Source organism: Gouania willdenowi, chromosome 13 (genome assembly GCF_900634775.1).
Source record: "Gouania willdenowi chromosome 13, fGouWil2.1, whole genome shotgun sequence".
NCBI classification, from domain to species: Eukaryota; Metazoa; Chordata; class Actinopteri; order Blenniiformes; family Gobiesocidae; genus Gouania; species Gouania willdenowi.
This window is the reverse complement of record NC_041056.1, coordinates 38,931,455-38,951,832: the sequence shown is the minus strand read 5'-3', so window position 1 is coordinate 38,951,832 and position 20,378 is coordinate 38,931,455. Positions and strand designations below refer to the sequence as shown.

Genomic DNA, 20,378 nt, shown 5'->3' with positions numbered 1-20,378 from the left:
TTAGAGTCATTTTGTTTTGTAGTTTTAGTTACTTTCTGTCAGGTTCTGTTTGTTATTTAGCCTTTTTAAGTTATTCGGTTTGAGTCTGGTCATGTGTTTAACTCTTGTCTGTGTTTCAGGTGTTCCTGCTTGTGGCTCCACCCCCCAATGATGTCTGTGTGATGTCTGTGTGGACTGATTAGTTCACCCAGGTGTGGCCCATTCCCAATCAGGCCTCCTCCACTATATAGCTGAGTGCTTGGGTACAGTGTGTTTGCTGGTTCGTTGTCATTGTTAATGTCATTGTCTTCCCTCCTCGTCCTTGTGCCGCCTGTCATTTTTGGTTTTAAGTTACGTTTTCTCTGAGAAATAAACATGGACTGGTTCCAAGAACACTATGCATCCATCCTGCCTCCATCTCTCCTTGCATTTGGGTCCACACCTCCACTCAACCCTGACACTTTCTTCTTATTTTGTAGTCATCTTGTGTGTTTTTGTAGTCATTTTGTTTTGTTATTTTGTACGTTTTCCTGTAATTTGGTGTAGTTCTATTGGTATTTTGTCTGTTTTTGTTGTCCTCAAAGTTTTGTGTAGGTGCATTGTCACTTTTTTCTTCGGTGACTCATGTTAATTAATTTTTAAGCCTTTATTCATCATGTATATATGTTGTTACACATACAGTATTATTGAAATTTGTCCTCTGCAATTTAACCCATCCCTAGGGTTATTTTAAACCATCCCTTGGGAGCAGTCGGCAGCCTGTTCGGGGTTAACATGGCCCAGGTGAGGTTTGAACCGGGAACTCTCTGAATAGAAGCCCAGCGTCCTTAACCTCTAGGCCACCACTCACCATTACAGTTGATCAATTACAGTTGATTACTGATGTTTTTTGAGCGGAGCCTTCATAGATGTGCACCACACTGCTCCCTGCCACACACACACAGAGAGAGTATTATCAATCAGTTAATGATTTGTTATTGATCAGTTATTGATCACTGATCTACGTCACGCTGTGACCTCTGACCTTTGCGTTGCTTGGCTCCGCCTTTCTCTGCTTTCTAACTACCGTCGCTCCTGGTCATTGCTGTCCAGGTGGCGGATCTTTAACTTCCTCTTTTGTCCGGGTTTCTCCGCTCGCAGTACGTCACCCCGGCTGTCGATGGGCGGGGCTAAGGGCGGCGAGAGGGGCAGAGTCATAGGAGAGTGGTGGAGGTAGGGCGAGGAAGAGGAGGCGAAGGAGGAGAGGTATGGGGAATTTCTTTTCCAGAGGACGTCGGTCAGGGTGGGCAGAGATTTATTCTCAGAGGAGGTGGAGCCCAACGGCGAGAAGCTGAAGGCGCTCTTTGACTCCCTCCTCCTCCTCTTCCTCTTGCTCTGCTGCCAATCCTCCTCGGGGAGAGGTGTGCCCGCTGACCAGGGGTGTTCATGTGAGCAGCGCCTGTCTGGCTGCTCCGTGAACGCCGCTGACGTGGAGGGGGGGATGGTGGGCGGTCCTTTGGCGGCAGGCGGCGGCTGCTCATCTGACTTTTGCATTGTTTGGCTCCGCCTTTTTTTGCTCTCCATCTGCCGTCGCTCCCAGTCATTGCTGTCCAGGTGGCGGCTCTTGTATTTCCTCTTTCCTCCGGATTTCTCCGCTCGGAGTACGTCACCCCGGCTGTCGATGGGCGGGGTTAAGGGCGGCGAGAGGGGCAGAGTCACAGGAGAGTGGTGGATGTAGGGGGAGGTAGAGGAGGCGAAGGAGGAGAAGTACGGGGAATTTCTTCTCCAGAAAACATCGGTCAGGGTGGGCGGAGATTGAGACTCAGAGAAGGCGGAGCCTAACGGCGAGAGGCTGAAGGCACTCTTTGACTCCCACCTCTTCCTCTTGCTCTGCTGCCGATCCTCCTCGGGGAGAGGTGTGCCCGCTGACCAGGGGCGTTTATGTGAGCAGCGCCTGTGTGGCTGCTCCGTGAATGCCGCTGATGTAGAGGGGGGGATGGTGGGCGGGACTTCAGCGGTGGGCCGCGGCTGCTCATTCTCAGAGTCAGAGGAGATTTCAATGATCTCTGGCGTGGGCTCATCGATGGGCTTCCTGTTGCCTATGATCAGACACTCCTCCTCCTCCGGGTGCCCCTCCTGATTGGTCGGCTGCAGAGGGGCGGAGCTGAGTGCATGCAAAGAGGGAAGCTCGGCGGTAAAATCGGAGGTGCCAGGGTCTTCTATGAGGCGGTATATGTCGAGTAGCAAATTCATACTCTCGTCAAATATATCATCAGGCCGTAGGTACATTTCTGCGCTGGGCGCTGGGTGCGGCGTGTCCTCCTCGTAGTCATCATCGGTGCGCACCGTATGCAAGATGGTGGCAAAGGGCTGCCTGCAGACCGGGCAATCGGCCTTCTGGTTGGACCACTCCTTGACGCAGGGGAAGCAGAAGCGGTGCAGGCAACAGTCCAGGTACGCCACGTTGTTGAGGCGGTCCAGGCAGATTGCACACTTGGAGTCCGGTGACACGTCCTCCGCCGTCATCGCCGAAGCCCTCCGGGGCTCCGAGCCGCTATCGCCGACACCCTCCAGGCTATGCCTCCCCAAGCCCTGAGGGGCAGCGCCTTCTGACGGGAGGTCATCTGCTGCACTTTCACGGTGGCGAGAGAGCAGCGACACTTGTGTGGGCTCCATCACTTGGATGGGAGGAAGCAATAAGCTAACGTCACTATGACCATCACTGTGATTAAACATCTAGATGATTAATCTCCGTTAGCTGGCTTGAATTTACCAAATATTCCTTCTCAGACACAAGCTGTCCTACGAACGTATTTGTAGCGTCTGACCAATAAATGGAGATAACTGAGCGTCGAAGTTTGAATAGTCCGTCATGTCTCCTTTCATATCTGTCCTTTAGCGCCCGGAAGTGATGATGCGGTGTCATGACAACCCAGCGTTCGATTATTTTATTTTCTTTATTTATTTTTATTAATGAACATTATACACAAACAAACATAGGCACATATTCATAAACAATTTAAACATTCCATCTTCACAGGTTAAACACATTATTGAAAAGAGGAAGAGAAATAAATAAGATAAAATAAATACTAATTATAATAAAAGAACGTGAAATAAAATAGTATCAACAAAAGCGTACAGGGGTCAGGACATAAATTAAATTATATTAACATAAATTGCTCTAACAGTGTACAGAGTTTCAGTGCAGACTCATTTATCAAAGTTTTCATAGAAAAAAGTCGTTTTTCCACATAAAGTAATTATGTTTAAAAAAAAAAAAAAATTCGGCATTTATGTATGGAGAATTTGGCTGTCCATATTAAATTATTAACAGCAAAGTCTATATTTATATCTTTAGAAAAGTAACCAAATTGAATACAATCAACCGTTAGTGTGGATAAGTTTATTCCCTTTAGTCGCAGCCAGCTCCACAATTCCTCTCAAAATATACGAACCACAATACAATGAAAAAAAAGATGCTCCAAATTTTCTATTTCACTGACACAGAAGGTACAGCCCTCCACCTCTCCATTCAATTTAAGTCTGGTAAAATTATTAGTCGGATACATTTAATTTAAAATTGAATTCTTTACCTTTTGGAAGGAGTGGAAATGTTAAATTTAGTTCTTATAGTTACATGGCCAGCTTTAAAATTTCTCAATATATGATTTTAGTCAGATTAGGGAAAACATATTTTGTTCGTAATTGTCTGATTCATTTGTTAGTTATTTTAAATCATAAAAATAAATATTATCAATGTGGAGCTGCCTAGGTTCAGGGGAAGTTTTAGAATATAATAAGTCCTCTCTCACCATTATTTTAACAGGTACGGGGATTGCTTTTGTTAATTTTTCACAAGACAATATATTGAATTATTAAAGAAGTGTACAGATGTCCAAATACTTTTTGAAAAAATATTTTCAACGTAAACAGATTTTCTGTTGATCAGTGTATCGATTGTTCCATATGGGTGTGTTATGAGGAGTAAAGTTGTTTTTAAAAATCAACTTCCAGTAGAGAAGAACTTGCTGATAGAAATCACAGAGCATTATGGGTAACTTATTTTACTCAAAATCACAACAAAGTAAAAAATCTATACCTCCCACTTTATCAAAGATAAGTCTAGTCACTGAAAAACACAGAGAACTTTTGATTGCTAAGAAAACTTTTTAACCATTTGAGCTTTATAACTCCATTCATCACATTAAAGTCAATTACATTTAGGCCTCTATCTTTATAATATTTAACAATAGCTTCCTTTCTAATATAGTGATATTTGTTATTCCAAATGAAGTTAAAATTTATTTGGTTAATTGTTTTAATCATGTTTTGTGTAATGTCTAAAGAAAAGGACGAATATAGATGATTCTAGATCGACTGTCCATTTTTGTAAGCAATATCCTGCCAAATACAGTGAGGTCTCTTTGTAACCATCTGTTTAACATAAGTTTATATTTATTTACACTATTACAAATAATATTTTTTTCAGTTACTGTTTTATCCTTAGATATGATAATTCCCAAATAATTCACTTCACTTTTTACCTAGATATTATATAACGGCTGTAGAGTGTGGTCATGTGTTGTTATAATTTCACATTTATTTAAATTTAATTGTAAACCAGACACTTTGGAAAACAAATTCATATTTTGTAGAACTAATGGAATTTGATCTCTATTTTTTAAAAACCAAGTTGTGTCATTGGCCAGCTGGCTAATTTATAAATGATTTCCTTTTATATCAATGCCTTCAATTTCACTAAGTTTAATTAGCACAGACAACATTTCTGCAACCATAATAAAGAGTAAAGGTGAACTAGCACATCCTTGTCTTTTTCCTCTCTTAATATTGAACCTTGGGCGTGTACCATGGCCTCAACTGAACTATTAATATCATTATATAACATTCTAATCACATCAACGCATTTCTGCCCAAAACCAAAGTGTGTCAGTGTTTGGATAATAAAAGGATGTTCAACACAATCAAAGGTTTTATAAAAGTCAAGAAACATAATATACCCTTCACTAAACAAGTCCTTATACTCTATCAAATCTAAGACAAGTCGTATGTTATTATATATTGATCGTTCCTTTAAGAAACCGGATTGTGTCTCACTGATTATATTGTTGATATTCCATTTTTAAGTCTTGATGCTATTAAAGGGTGTAATTGGTTTTAAATTATTAATAAGTCTTTTATTTTTTTCAGGTTTATAGAATCAGAGTGATTAAACGTTCTTTCAAACTTGTTGTAAGTTCTTGCCTTTTAATACAATCAATGATTGTCTTAAATAACAAATCTCTCAATTCTTTCCAAAAATTGGGTTATAAATATGAGATAGCCATAATTAGGTATCATACTAGGTCCTAATTATGAGATAGTATCCGATAATTATGAATAATTCTTTTTTAATCATTATTTTACTATTCCTAGCTTCTTCTTTTTTAAACTTGCCTAAATGGGCTTCCATAAGATTGGCCATCCTGGAGTTGTTGACATTATTTTATTGATATGGCCAAATATAATCTCTAAAAAATAACGTTTATCTGATTATTATTAATTAAAGAGTGAACAGGTTCACATTGCTGAGTGCTGTTCTGCAACACAGAGGATGGGAGTGTTGCACTGACAAGTTTGTATCAGTACACTGATATAAACAGGATAGGCATATGGTTTTTATTCACAAATAAAGATAAGATCATACACAATATTTTAAAAAAATTAAGCCCGAAAAATAATAATAATAATAATCATATATATCTCATATAATTTTGTAATAAATCAATCATGAACTTCTCCACACTTCACTGGTTTGGAGATAAAAGAAAGCTGCTTTGTTTTAGGAGGTTTTCCTTCTCCTGTCCCATATGTGAGAAGTCATTTTCATCCAACATCAGTGCCTGATTTTTAAATGTTTTTTCTGTGTATTTTTCTATTTTATGGAATTGTTTTTGTCTCATTTGTTGTTGTTTTTGTATCAAGTTTTGTGTATTTTATTTTTTGTTTATTTTTTGGGCATTTTTATCTTTTTATTCGTTTTAGTGTTTTTTTGTTTTGCATCTTTTTGTTATGGTTTTTACCTTTTGTTTTGTGTATTTTTGTAATTTTGTATATGTTAACAGTCTTTTTTGTTTATTTGTTGTTGTTTTGTCATTGTTGTTGCATGTTGTTTTGTTTATTCCTCAGAACTTCTGTATGTATTTAGGAGTCCTTTTTGTGTTTTTAGTGTTGTTTTGTACATTTTTTTTGCTTTTGTGTATTTTTGAAGTAATTTTCTGTGTTTTTGTTCTCTCTTTGTGCATTTTCTATTTTATTTTGTGTTTTTATGTATATTTTAGAGCCATGTTGTGTATTCTTGTTGTTGTTTTGGGTATTTTAAAATAGACCGAGGGCCTTGTGTGGCCCCAGGCCTCCCTTCATCCATGTCTAGGCTAGATCACATGTGTACAATGTGTATTTTGTTTGACATTATTTCACAATGTCATAGACAACAAACCACTGGATTGTACTCCGTAGATATTTACTGGAATCAGAACAAAAACCACCAACTAAAGTTCATCAGGACTTGCAGTATTGATTTAGACCACAAGATGGGGCTAGAGTCCCACCAGCGTGGGGCTTATACTGAAACGTTTGCTGAAGAGATGAGACTTTTATCACAGTGGGGGCTACAAAAGTGTGTGATTGTGTCTGAAGGTCACATGATTAACATTCATGTCAGCATTTAGAATAACAACCAATCTGAGCATTAACACAGTTTTGTTTTTAGAGTCATTTTGTTTTGTAGTTTTAGTTACTTTCTGTCAGGTTCTGTTTGTTATTTAGCCTTTTTAAGTTATTCGGTTTGAGTCTGGTCATGTGTTTAACTCTTGTCTGTGTTTCAGGTGTTCCTGCTTGTGGCTCCACCCCCCAATGATGTCTGTGTGATGTCTGTGTGGACTGATTAGTTCACCCAGGTGTGGCCCATTCCCAATCAGGCCTCCTCCACTATATAGCTGAGTGCTTGGGTACAGTGTGTTTGCTGGTTCGTTGTCATTGTTAATGTCATTGTCTTCCCTCCTCGTCCTTGTCATTTTTGGTTTTAAGTTACGTTTTCTCTGAGAAATAAACATGGACTGGTTCCAAGAACACTATGCATCCATCCTGCCTCCATCTCTCCTTGCATTTGGGTCCACACCTCCACTCAACCCTGACACTTTCTTCTTATTTTTGTAGTCATCTTGTGTTTTTGTAGTCATTTTGTTTTGTTATTTTGTACGTTTTCCTGTAATTTGGTGTAGTTCTATTGGTATTTTGTCTGTTTTTGTTGTCCTCAAAGTTTTGTGTAGGTGCATTGTCACTTTTTTCTTCGGTGACTCATGTTAATTAATTTTTTAAGCCTTTATTCATCATGTATATATGTTGTTACACATACAGTATTTATTGAAATTTGTCCTCTGCAATTTAACCCATCCCTAGGGTTATTTTAAACCATCCCTTGGGAGCAGTCGGCAGCCTGTTCGGGGTTAACATGGCCCAGGTGAGGTTTGAACCGGGAACTCTCTGAATAGAAGCCCAGCGTCCTTAACCTCTAGGCCACCACTCACCATTACAGTTGATCAATTACAGTTGATTACTGATGTTTTTTGAGCGGAGCCTTCATAGATGTGCACCACACTGCTCCCTGCCACACACACACAGAGAGAGTATTATCAATCAGTTAATGATTTGTTATTGATCAGTTATTGATCACTGATCTACGTCACGCTGTGACCTCTGACCTTTGCGTTGCTTGGCTCCGCCTTTCTCTGCTTTCTATCTACCGTCGCTCCTGGTTATTGCTGTCCAGGTGGCGGATCTTTAACTTCCTCTTTTGTCCGGGTTTCTCCGCTCGGAGTACGTCACCCCGGCTGTCGATGGGCGGGGCTAAGGGCGGCGAGAGGGGCAGAGTCATAGGAGAGTGGTGGAGGTAGGGCGAGGAAGAGGAGGCGAAGGAGGAGAGGTATGGGGAATTTCTTTTCCAGAGGACGTCGGTCAGGGTGGGCAGAGATTTATTCTCAGGGGAGGTGGAGCCCAACGGCGAGAGGCTGAAGGCGCTCTTTGACTCCCTCCTCCTCCTCTTCCTCTTGCTCTGCTGCCAATCCTCCTCGGGGAGAGGTGTGCCCGCTGACCAGGGGTGTTCATGTGAGCAGCGCCTGTCTGGCTGCTCCGTGAACGCCGCTGACGTGGAGGGGGGGATGGTGGGCGGTCCTTTGGCGGCAGGCGGCGGCTGCTCATCTGACTTTTGCATTGTTTGGCTCCGCCTTTTTTTGCTCTCCATCTGCCGTCGCTCCCAGTCATTGCTGTCCAGGTGGCGGCTCTTGTATTTCCTCTTTCCTCCGGATTTCTCCGCTCGGAGTACGTCACCCCGGCTGTCGATGGGCGGAGTTAAGGGCGGCGAGAGGGGCAGAGTCACAGGAGAGTGGTGGATGTAGGGGGAGGTAGAGGAGGCGAAGGAGGAGAAGTACGGGGAATTTCTTCTCCAGAAAACATCGGTCAGGGTGGGCGGAGATTGAGACTCAGAGAAGGCGGAGCCTAACGGCGAGAGGCTGAAGGCACTCTTTGACTCCCACCTCTTCCTCTTGCTCTGCTGCTGATCCTCCTCGGGGAGAGGTGTGCCCGCTGACCAGGGGCGTTTATGTGAGCAGCGCCTGTGTGGCTGCTCCGTGAATGCCGCTGACGTAGAGGGGGGGATGGTGGGCGGGACTTCAGCGGTGGGCCGCGGCTGCTCATTCTCAGAGTCAGAGGAGATTTCAATGATCTCTGGCGTGGGCTCATCGATGGGCTTCCTGTTGCCTACGATCAGACACTCCTCCTCCTCCGGGTGCCCCTCCTGATTGGTCGGCTGCAGAGGGGCGGAGCTGAGTGCATGCAAAGAGGAAAGCTCGGCGGTAAAATCGGAGGTGCCAGGGTCTGATATGAGGCGGTATATGTCGAGTAGCAAATTCATGCTCTCGTCAAATGTATCATCAGGCCATAGGTACATTTCTGCGCTGGGCGCTGGGCGCGGCGTGTACTCCTCGTAGTCATCATCGGTGCGCACCGTATGCAAGATGGTGGCAAAGGGCTGCCTGCAGACCGGGCAATCGGTCTTCTGGTTGGACCACTCCTTGACGCAGGGGAAGCAGAAGCGGTGCAGGCAACAGTCCAGGTGCGCCACGTTGTTGAGGCTGTCCAGGCAGATTGCACACTTGGAGTCCGGTGACACGTCCTCCGCCGTCATCGCCGAAGCCCTCCGGGGCTCCGAGCCGCTATCGCCGACACCCTCCAGGCTATGCCTCCCCAAGCCCTGAGGGGCAGCGCCTTCTGACGGGAGGTCATCTGCTGCACTTTCACGGTGGCGAGAGAGCAGCGACACTTGTGTGGGCTCCATCACTTGGATGGGAGGAAGCAATAAGGTAACGTCACTATGACCATCACTGTGATTAAACATCTAGATGATTAATCTCCGTTAGCTGGCTTGAATTTACCAAATATTCCTTCTCAGACACAAGCTGTCCTACGAACGTATTTGTAGCGTCTGACCAATAAATGGAGATAACTGAGCGTCGAAGTTTGAATAGTCCGTCATGTCTCCTTTCATATCTGTCCTTTAGCGCCCGGAAGTGATGATGCGGTGTCATGACAACCCAGCGTTCGATAATTTTATTTTATTTATTTATTTTTATTAATGAACATTATACACAAAGAAACATAGGCACATATTCATAAACAATTTAAACATTCCATCTTCACAGGTTAAACACATTATTGAAAAGAGGAAGAGAAATAAATAAGATAAAATAAATACTAATTATAATAAAAGAACGTGAAATAAAATTGTATCAACAAAAGCGTACAGGGGTCAGGACATAAATTAAATTATATTAACATAAATTGCTCTAACAGTGTACAGAGTTTCAGTGCAGACTCATTTATCAAAGTTTTCATGGATTTCACAATCAGAATAAAGTCGTTTTTCCACATAAAGTAATTTTGTTTAAAAAAAAAATTCGGCATTTATGTATGGAGAATTTGGCTGTCCATATTAAATTATTAACAGCAAAGTCTATATTTATATCTTTAGAAAATTAACCAAATTGAATACAATCAACCGTTAGTGTGGATAAGTTTATTCCCTTTAGTCGCAGCCAGCTCCACAATTCCTCTCAAAATATACAAACCACAATACAATGAAAAAAAAGATGCTCCAAATTTTCTATTTCACTGACACAGAAGGTACAGCCCTCCACCTCTCCATTCAATTTAAGTCTGGTAAAATTATTAGTCGGATAAATTTAATTTAAAATTGAATTCTTTAACTTTTGGAAGGAGTGGAAATGTTAAATTTAGTTCTTATAGTTACATGGCCAGCTTTAAAATTTCTCAATATATGATTTTAGTCAGATTAGGGAAAACATATTTTGTTCGTAATTGTCTGATTCATTTGTTAGTTATTTTAAATCATAAAAATAAATATTATCAATGTGGAGCTGCCTAGGTTCAGGGGAAGTTTTAGAATATAATAAGTCCTCTCTCACCATTATTTTAACAGGTACGGGGATTGCTTTTGTTAATTTTTCACAAGACAATATATTTCCTGAATTATTAAAGAAGTGTACAAATGTCCAAATACTTTTTGAAAAAATATTTTCAACGTAAACAGATTTTCTGTTGATCAGTGTATCGATTGTTCCATATGGGTGTGTTATGAGGAGTAAAGTTGTTTTTAAAAATCAACTTCCAGTAGAGAAGAACTTGCTGATAGAAATCACAGAGCATTATGGGTAACTTATTTTACTCAAAATCACAAAAATTAAAAAATCTATACCTCCCACTTTATCAAAGATAAGTCTAGTCACTGAAAAACACAGAGAACTTTTGATTGCTAAGAAAACTTTTTAACCATTTGAGCTTTATAACTCCATTCATCACATTAAAGTCAATTACATTTAGGCCTCTATCTTTATAATATTTAACAATAGCTTCCTTTCTAATATAGTGATATTTGTTATTCCAAATGAAGTTAAAATTTATTTGGTTAATTGTTTTAATCATGTTTTGTGTAATGTCTAAAGAAAAGGACGAATATAGATGATTCTAGATCGACTGTCCATTTTTGTAAGCAATATCCTGCCAAATACAGTGAGGTCTCTTTGTAACCATCTGTTTAACATAAGTTTATATTTATTTACATGTTTTTTTCAGTTACTGTTTAATCCTTAGATATGATAATTCCCAAATAATTCACTTCACTTACCTAGATATTAGATAACGGCTGTAGAAGGTGGTCATGTGTTGTTATAATTTCACATTTATTTAAATTTAATTGTAAACCAGACACTTTGGAAAACAAATTTATATTTTGTAGAACTAATGGAATTTGATCTCTATTGTTTAAAAACCAAGTTGTGTCATTGGCCAGCTGGCTAATTTATAAATGATTTCCTTTTATATCAATGCCTTCAATTTCATTAAGTTTAATTTGCACAGACAACATTTCTGCAACCATAATAAAGAGTAAAGGTGAACTAGCACATCCTTGTCTTTTTCCTCTCTTAATATTGAACCTTGGGCGTGTACCATGGCCTCAACTGAACTATTAATATCATTATACAACATTCTAATCACATCAACGCATTTCTGCCCAAAACCAAAGTGTGTCAGTGTTTGGATAATAAAAGGATGTTCAACACAATCAAAGGTTTTATAAAAGTCAAGAAACATAATATACCCTTCACTAAACAAGTCCTTATACTCTATCAAATCTAAGACAAGTCGTATGTTATTATATATTGATCGTCCCTTTCAGAAACCGGATTGTGTCTCAATGATTATATTGTTGATATTCCATTTTTAAGTCTTGATGCTATTAAAGGGTGTAATTGGTTTTAAATTATTAAGAAGTCTTTTATTTTCTCCAGGTTTATAGAATCAGAGTGATTAAACGTTCTTTCAAACTTGTTGTAAGTTCTTGCCTTTTAATACAATCAATGATTGTCTTAAATAACAAATCTCTCAATTCTTTCCAAAAATGTCTGTAAAAGTTAGCAGTAAGGTCGTCTGTACCTGGTGATTTATTTAAGGTCATCTTCAGAACAACAAAATCTAATTCTTCAATAGAAAATTTGGAGTCACATTGATTTTTAAACAAATTCTCAACAATTGGAATATAATTTTTAATCTTAGCAAAAAATGAAGCGATGTGATTCCTGCAGCCGACGATAAGACACGTCCTCTGCCGCCATCGCCGAAGCCCTCCAGGCCGCTTTTGCCGACACCCTCCAGGCTCCGCCTCCCAAAGTCCTGACGGGAGGTCGTTCGCTGCGTTTTCACGGCGGCGGGAGCGCAGCGACATTCGTGTGGACGCCATCACCTGGATGGGAGAAAACAATAAGGTAAGTCACTGTGACCACCATGACTCAGCATCAGCATGTTAGCATTGGACACAGGTCACGACTCAGCATTTGAAAGCGCCGAGCATCAGACAATAACAGTCTGTATGTAACCAATCATTCAGCGTTAACATTAGCATGTAGCACAGACACGGCTAAACAAACAAATAAAGAGGGGAACAAACTCACAGGTCTGCTAATAACCAGCTATGTAAACAAACAGGTAAATAAACGTCAAACAGCGGTGTCTGCAAATGCAACTTTCCTTGATGTTACGGCAGGAGATAATTCCATAAACAATATACAAAGAAGCCATAGTAATTATGTAAATATTTTTAATAATAAGACATAATTAAGATAGATAGATTCCTTGATTGTCATTCACCATAACATCTGGGATGCACTGCACAACAAAATTACATTGCATTTCAGCCGCAACACAACAAAAAAGTTAAATAAGCAGCGAGAGCACAAGAATAAAAAGATAAAAACTAGGTCAGAGAAGGATGCAGTGTGTAAATATATAAATACATAAATATATCTTTGCAAAGTGTTTGTGCAATGGTTCTTGGCAAAAAAAAAAAATATACACAGAGGTAGATAGAATCAATAATGTTGAGGGCTGTTAAAGTCTAAGTTTTTTGCATCACAAAAAACAATTGACACTATTTTTTTTCACTTTCTAATGGTTTTGCTACAGTGACATACATTTCTTTAGCTTCATTCAGGGGGCCAAAGTTGAAAAAGTTATGTTTCCTCCCTCCCTTGTTATTCCACATGTTGTAAAAAGTCAGCTCCAAACGGGCCAGTTGGATTTTTCTTGCGTTGTGAAGTTGCAACGCAGAAACTCCTCCTCCTGACAATCCTAGCTCCTCCTACCCTACATAAGAATGTGAGCTCCTCCCTCTCAAACACTGCAGTTTATTATATAATACACATTATACTTTACTGTCATATATGTAAAGCTAGATACACGAAATGTGTTCTCTGCATTTAACTCCTCACTGAGGAGCAGTGGGCAGCAACGGTGTAATACCCAGAGCAGTTTCGTCTTTGGTAATCATTATACTGCCTCATATTGCTTTTGACATGATCTGACATGTTTGTCACCAAATGAGATGCAGCAGTTGGACAAAACAAATGATTATCACCTTAAATGCATTATTCCTGTAGTTAGGATAAGTGAGGAGAAGAAAGTGACTGAGCAGCTTAACACTGTGGTCAGTGTTTGAAACAGCTGACTGATTCTGCTGCTGCCATACACACACACCCTGAAGCAGCGTTTGTTGGACTCACAATCACAATAGCTGCTTAAATTGCTGTGTGTTTTACAGTAATGTGCCTTTTTTTGGCTGAAAACAAGACCAAGAGTGTTTTGCTCATACCACAGCAAAGACCAATCCCTGTCAGATAACTCATTAAATCAACATCGAACACAAATTTCAGGTTTTAAAACTGGGAACACGAGGGTATTTTAAATCTATTTAAAAGCGCCCAAGTCCTTTAACTAGGTTCACTTCTGGAGGTGCAGGGATAGTTGTTCTGACGGGTACTTCTTGGTAAAGAATATGAAAAATAGCCCGTTTGTGTTTTGACTCTTTAATCTTGCAAAATAAATAGGGATCATGAATACAAAAAATGTGCCTCTTAAATGTCCAGTAAAACAAAGAAAAACCATTCACAAGAGCCCGGCAATACCTCGATTACCCTTGAGTACCGTCCAAAAACTGTTTGCTTCCCCTGATTGATCACACGTGTGCGATCACCATGGCAACCTAAATAACTGCATGCCCCGCCCATCTACAGGTCGGGTAAATGCTACACATATGAAACAGAGGTATTTTAACAAATAAATTATGGCTCCTACAGCTGCTGTTTTGTACTCTGTGATTTTAAGCAAAAGGAAAAATTCAGATAGTTTGTTTGTTTGATGATGTTTTTAAATTAACCATACAAGCACAGTGCCCGTCGGAAGTATGTATTTATGTGGGAGCATAAGGGGTATATTAACGGGTGCAAAATGTGGGTGCAATTTTCCTGGTTTAATTTTATGGGACATGTGACTTCATCACTTTTATATTTTTTTGTATGGTGTATTTTTCTGTAACGTATGTTTTTTGGAGTTGTGTATTTGTGTATCTTTCTGTTGTCTTTTTGTGCATAAATGTTTGCTGTTTTTTATTTAAAATTTTTTGTAACGTATGTTTTTTTTGGAGTCATGTGTATTTTTGTATAATTATTGTTTTTGTTGCTATTGTAGTGTGATTCAAGAGTAATTTTGTGTATTTTTTGTGTAAATATTTAGTTTTGTGTATTTTGAGCCATTTTCATATTTTTGTTGTATTTTTCTGTAAATGTATGTTTTTTTGAAGTCGAGTACAGTGCCCGTCGGAAGTATGTATTCATATAGTGGGAGCTTAAGAAGAGTTGTCAATTATGGGCATAATAATAACAACATACTCTGTAGCATTATAAAGAGGTATATTTGCAGGCAAAGTAAAATAGTGTGTGCAATTTCCATGGTTTAATTCTATGAGACATGCGCATGATAAATGTGTTTTTTTTTTTTTTTTAACTCATTTTTATGTATTTTTTCATTTGGTGTTTTTTTCTGTAATGTACATTGCCCGTCGGAAGTATGCATTCATGTGGGATTATGAGTATTTAGTTTAGTGTATTTTGAGTCATTTTCGTGTGTGCGTGTGTGCGTGCGTGACTCTCTACCTTGGACACAAATCTCCTCCGTTGGTTCTCTCTCTCACACGCGCGCTGCTGAGAAATGTGCAGCTTTCAACACAGCAGCCATTGCCGTCAATAACTTCCTGGTGAGGTCTCTCCGGTCTAAATAGCGAACGGTCAAACTAACATGAAAATAAATGTTTCAAAATGTCATCATCAAATAAAGAACAGTAAAAAAGTATTTTTCCTCAAAAGAGAAAAGAGAAGTCCACGGGAGCTCATGCACACACCGGAAGTGAGCTGTGCAGTGAAATAGATATAGATGGTGCGCTAGCGCCCCCTCACACCCTGAGGTCAAAAGTTGAATAGGTTTCATTTCGGGGCCGTCCAGAAGTGAAATAAAATTAAAATAAACATTTTGAAATGACCAAATTACTCCAAAAGAACAGATTCACACACTTGGGGTATTTGAAACCTGTCGACCGAGTTTCAGGTCGAACTCGCACCACATAAGCGAGATATTTGCTCCGCACACACACAGACCATCCTTGCTTTTATAGGTAGATAATCACAGTAAAGTAATATGAGGGTGAGGAGAATGGTCTTTATAAAAATACACACTTTTAGGACGAATACTCCATAAGAGGTGCCATCAGGTTGCGCACCGTTCTTTGAATGAATGCCCTGGAGAAAGACGTAAATGGTAGAGCGACAAAATTCTTTTTGTGACCAAAAACATTTCTAAACATTTTTTGACGGTCAATATTATGTTTAACATTTGTTAAACATATGAAATGTTTGTGAATGCTTATTTTAAAGGGATTGCGAATATGCTGAATAAATGTTCAAATGTTAATATCAAATAATAAAAATCTAACCTTTTTTCATGCGGGTAGATTACCTACATTTTATATCCCAAGAAAAGGAATTGCACATGTTTTTAATACCAACTGAAGTTAATTATGGATTGCATGCACTGCACTTCTATAGATGTTTCAGTCATATTCTTGATTATGTATTTTACCGAGATGGTCCAATGGTGGTGTGTGTTGATGACTCCCAAAATGAGTTTTTTCTCCAGGGGTTCGATCTGAAAGCAATTTACTTTATAGTTAGTTCTTCACAGAATATTAACTGACAAATGAAAGTTGCCCACACTCATGGAGATGAAGGACGAAGTGAAGTCAGTGACCCGAGATTTAAAGTAAGTTTGGAATCACGGGAATAATATTAAATAAACATGAAATATTAACTTGAATGACTAAGTGGTACAAAAACGTTTTTAATATCGACCTTTTTTTTTTAACTCAAACAAACGTCATGAAGTGGTGATAGATATAGATGGTGCACTAGAGCCCCCTCACACCCTGAGGTCAAAAGCTGAATAGGCTTCATTTCGGGGCCGTCCAGAAGTGAAATAAAATTAAAATAAACATTTTGAATTTACCAAATTACTCCAAAATAACAAATACACACGCTTGGGGTATTTGGAACCCGTTGACCAAGTTTCAGGTCGAACTTGCACCGCGTCGGAGAGATATTTGCTCCACACACATGCACGCACACAGACCATCCTTGCTTTTATAGGTAGATGTTTCCGGGGACCGCTTATTAGGCGCGCCGCCCTCTCTCCTCTTGTCCTGGCTGCATTAAACTCATCTTAAACCACCACAAACACACATCTTCACCTGCTCAGTGTTAGAACTGTTATGCCTGGTTAACTAAGAATAACTCAGTCCGTGTTGTCCTTTAGTTCTTTTTATTCCAGCCTTTTGTCTGTACCTCGTAAGTACACATTCACAGTTGGCAAGCTACCTCAAGTGCAATTGTTTCAGTGGGAACTTCCGGTTTACAAAATAAGTCTGTTGGAGCAACGTTATTAGAATGTTACATTCTAACATCTCATCTGAGCTACAGTAAAATGCATGTTGAAATAATGAATTAATAAAAAATTAACTAATGAAATGATGAAACAATAATGAAAATGCTCAAAGTTTATACTTAATTGATTATTTTTTTTTTTTTTTTTTTAATTAAGCAATGAAAAATGTATTATTTTTTTCTATTTAGAGAGTGCTTGGCTTATTATCCAGAACATCGTTTTCCTAAAAAACAAGTTTTGTTTTCTTTGGGTTTTTTTTAACTTCAGTGTATTGCATGGTGTTACTTTCGTCCTGACTATGGGGGACAAAAGTAACAGGCCTCCCTTCATCCATGTCTAGGCTAGATCACATGTGTACAATGTGTATTTTGTTTCACATTATTTCACAATGTCATAAACAACAAATTACTGGATTGTACTCTATAGATATTTACTGGAATCATAACAATAACCACCAACTAAACTTCATCATGCCTTGCAGTATTCAATTAGACCACAAGATAGGGCTAGAGTCCCACCAGCGTGGGGCTTATACTGAAACGTTTGCTGTAGAGATGAGACTTTGATCACAGTGGGGGCTACAAAAGTGTGTTATTGTGTCTGAAGGTCACATGATTAACATTAGCATTTAGAATAACGACCAGTCTGAGCATTAACAGTTAACACAGTTTTGTTTTCAGAGTCACTAGTGATAACATACATTTTAAAGAATCTCATTTTGTAAATAAGTTGAAAGAAAAAGTATTTAATGCAGTGGTTCACAACCTTTTTGCATTTTGGTTTCAAGAATTGGCAACCACAAAGATTTTTTCCCTAGAATTGGTTTTTGATCATATTTAAGCTCAAAATGTAATTTTTTTTTTACTGCATTTTAGTTGAACTAGATTTATATTTCACAAAGTGAAAGTATAAATATGCAGTTGTTTAAGATTGTGTTATGTTTAGTTTTTTTTTTTTTTTTGAAGAATAATTAAAGAAATTTCAAAATCTTTTAATTCCTCAGAAATTTCAGGTGACCCCATTTAAACTCCAGGCGACCCCACATTGGGTCCCGACCAGTGGCGGATGCTTTAAGACTACAAGGGAACCTCAGCTTCCCCTAAAATCAGTGGTCAAATATGTAGTGTTGTGTGTACATTTCATTGACTAAATATATGACAGAACACATGTATGTTTAGTTCAGAATCAGCTTCTTATAACAGGAAACTGACAGTGACAGCGTGACGTTCTTCATTCATTACCGCAGCGTCACAGTGTTAATAAACAGCGGTGAAGTTCAGCTTCAATTGACTTCAATGGGAGAGGATTTAGTGGTTGATCCACTGCAGTCAAACTAGACGCTCATTGGATAAATGCTTGGTTATGACGCACTTAGTCCCGCCCATCGGACGCTGGGATTCACAGGAGGTCTATGGAGCAGTGGGCTGGATCTGTCTGTTCCGGACGCTGGAATAATGGATGATGATTGGATGATCTGTCTCAGGCCAATTCAATTTTGATTGACAGCGAAATGAGCCAATCAGAGAGTATGACGTTGTAAGCACACAGGCGGGTTTTTCAAATATTTCAGTCCGTTGCTCTGTGTTGACAAGGAGACTTTGCTGATCCTCTCATAGCGAATCAACTTCTGACAAACCTAGTGTCTGTTTTTGGTGTTTGTGGAGACTGTTACTGCTTGTGTTGTGAGCCTTTTGACCAAACACTCACACTCCAGCGCGCAGCAGCTGCGCGTGCGCGTGTGTGTGTGTGTGATAATCTACAAATAGTTGTTGACAACAAAATGTGAATTCTACTAGAATTCACATTTAAATAAACAGATACTTCCCCTGCATGAAAGACCAGCAGCCGCCACTGGTCCCGACCCCCAGATTGAAAAATGCTGATTGAATGGCTCCTGAATAGATTTATTTCTATAGTTTTTATCATTTTTGGTCATCTTACACCTGGGGTGGCACCAAAACTGAAACTATTTGTTAATTTTCCACTTTTTCTCTCTTAAGTACCCCCTGTAGTGCCCTTGTATATCCCTAGGGGTACACGTGTCACCATTTGAGAAACACTGTCCTATGTGATGTAGTTCCTGAGATATAAAGCTGACTTTGACTCTGACTATTGGAAGGTGAAAATGGAAGGAAAATAAGGATGAGTGAAAATCGAACCTATTGAATAATCACGGAACAATTGGTAAAAATTTCAGAATTCTTTTGAGAGCGAAGTGTACGGGTCATTTGTGAAATACATGGAATGACCCAATAGGAACATGTGATTGTAATGCTTGGTTTTAACTCATAGAGGGCAGTCACTGTTACATTTGTCCAACAAAATAAGACACATTTTAATACTTAAAATGTGAAGAGTTGGACTTGAACCAATTAACAACACTTCATACAGATACATTTGTTTTCAGCAGAAAAAAGCGTGTTTTTACTTTTTAATAATAGCTGATTTCTAATTTCCTACACGATTTAAGCTTCTAAAGTATTTTCTTTCTGTTTTTCTGATCACAGTCCTTTGACAGAAAAGAAACACCACTCCCCAGAAAGAACAAACCAAGCGGATGATTTAGAATTTCAGTGAAAGTTGCTTGAAAAATCTGGACCCACTCTTGTGAAAAGTGGAGCTTAGGGAACGACAGGTCCTGCATCTACCTTCTCAACTGCTCCTCCAGAATGGGACCTGATGTGGAGCATCAGGGAAGAGGTGGAGAGGCTGATGAAGGAGCAGAACAAAACCCTGTCTGCTAACAGCAAAGCAAAGAAACAACAGGTAAGGAAAGATTTAAATAAAAACTACTAATCAATGCTTTGGGTACTGATGGATCGCCACGTACGCCACTAATTGCAATAATGCTGTTCACCATATTCATAATTTAATTGTAATTGAACATGGATATGGATTATGGGAGATGGAATTGTATTTAAAAAATGTAATTGACTCCAATCCTGGTGTTAACTAACAGTGGACTTCCCCTGCAGGCCCTCCATGGTTCATCCTCCTCATCCTCAGTGAAAAACGCAGCGTGTGTTCAGTGAGAGGGAGGGGAGTGGACATCAGACGGACACAGATGGCAGCTTCTACTACACCAGGGATGAACAGAGGCAAAAACAGGTCCACCTTCCCTCCTCCTGGTCCCCCACAACAGCCACAGCCTAAATCTAAAGTCGTCAAGAGCCGAGATGAGGCCAGATCTCCAGGTGCTCACTTCAACACTATCAACAGAATAGAATAAAAGAGATCTAACTCAGAGCCTTTATCACAACATGTGACTGTAACAACATTCATGTCAGCATTCAAATAATAATGACCAATCTGAGACTTAATCTGAGTATTTTTTTTTTTTTTTTTGTGGCAAATTTGTGTTTTTGATGTTTTGTGTATTTTTTGTCTTTTTGTATGTCTGGAGTCATTTGCCCTGATTTATCAAACGTTCATACTTTCAGATCTGTGTGTTCGACCATATTCAC

General features: G+C 39.4%; 2 protein-coding genes and 1 long non-coding RNA gene across 3 annotated transcripts; 1 reads left to right on the top strand and 2 right to left on the bottom strand.

The window, feature by feature from the left end:
• Positions 1-685: 685 nt before the first annotated feature.
• Positions 686-2,841, bottom strand: LOC114474188 (E3 ubiquitin-protein ligase Topors-like). The gene is made up of 2 exons (XM_028464295.1): positions 1,004-2,841; positions 686-906 (listed from the first exon to the last, which is right to left on the bottom strand). The coding sequence occupies exon 1, from the start codon at positions 2,692-2,694 to the stop codon at positions 1,042-1,044; it is 1,653 nt and encodes a 550-aa protein (XP_028320096.1). The 5' UTR covers positions 2,695-2,841; the 3' UTR covers positions 686-906; positions 1,004-1,041.
• Positions 2,842-7,403: 4,562 nt separating this feature from the next.
• LOC114474187 (E3 ubiquitin-protein ligase Topors-like) lies at positions 7,404-9,563 on the bottom strand. Its single transcript, XM_028464294.1, has 2 exons — positions 7,722-9,563; positions 7,404-7,624 (listed from the first exon to the last, which is right to left on the bottom strand). The coding sequence occupies exon 1, from the start codon at positions 9,410-9,412 to the stop codon at positions 7,760-7,762; it is 1,653 nt and encodes a 550-aa protein (XP_028320095.1). The 5' UTR covers positions 9,413-9,563; the 3' UTR covers positions 7,404-7,624; positions 7,722-7,759.
• Positions 9,564-12,231: 2,668 nt separating this feature from the next.
• On the top strand, positions 12,232-20,094 carry LOC114474191 (uncharacterized). Its single transcript, XR_003675351.1, has 3 exons — positions 12,232-12,356; positions 19,422-19,680; positions 19,890-20,094. It is a non-coding gene; the product is annotated as an uncharacterized LOC114474191 (long non-coding RNA).
• Positions 20,095-20,378: the final 284 nt, after the last annotated feature.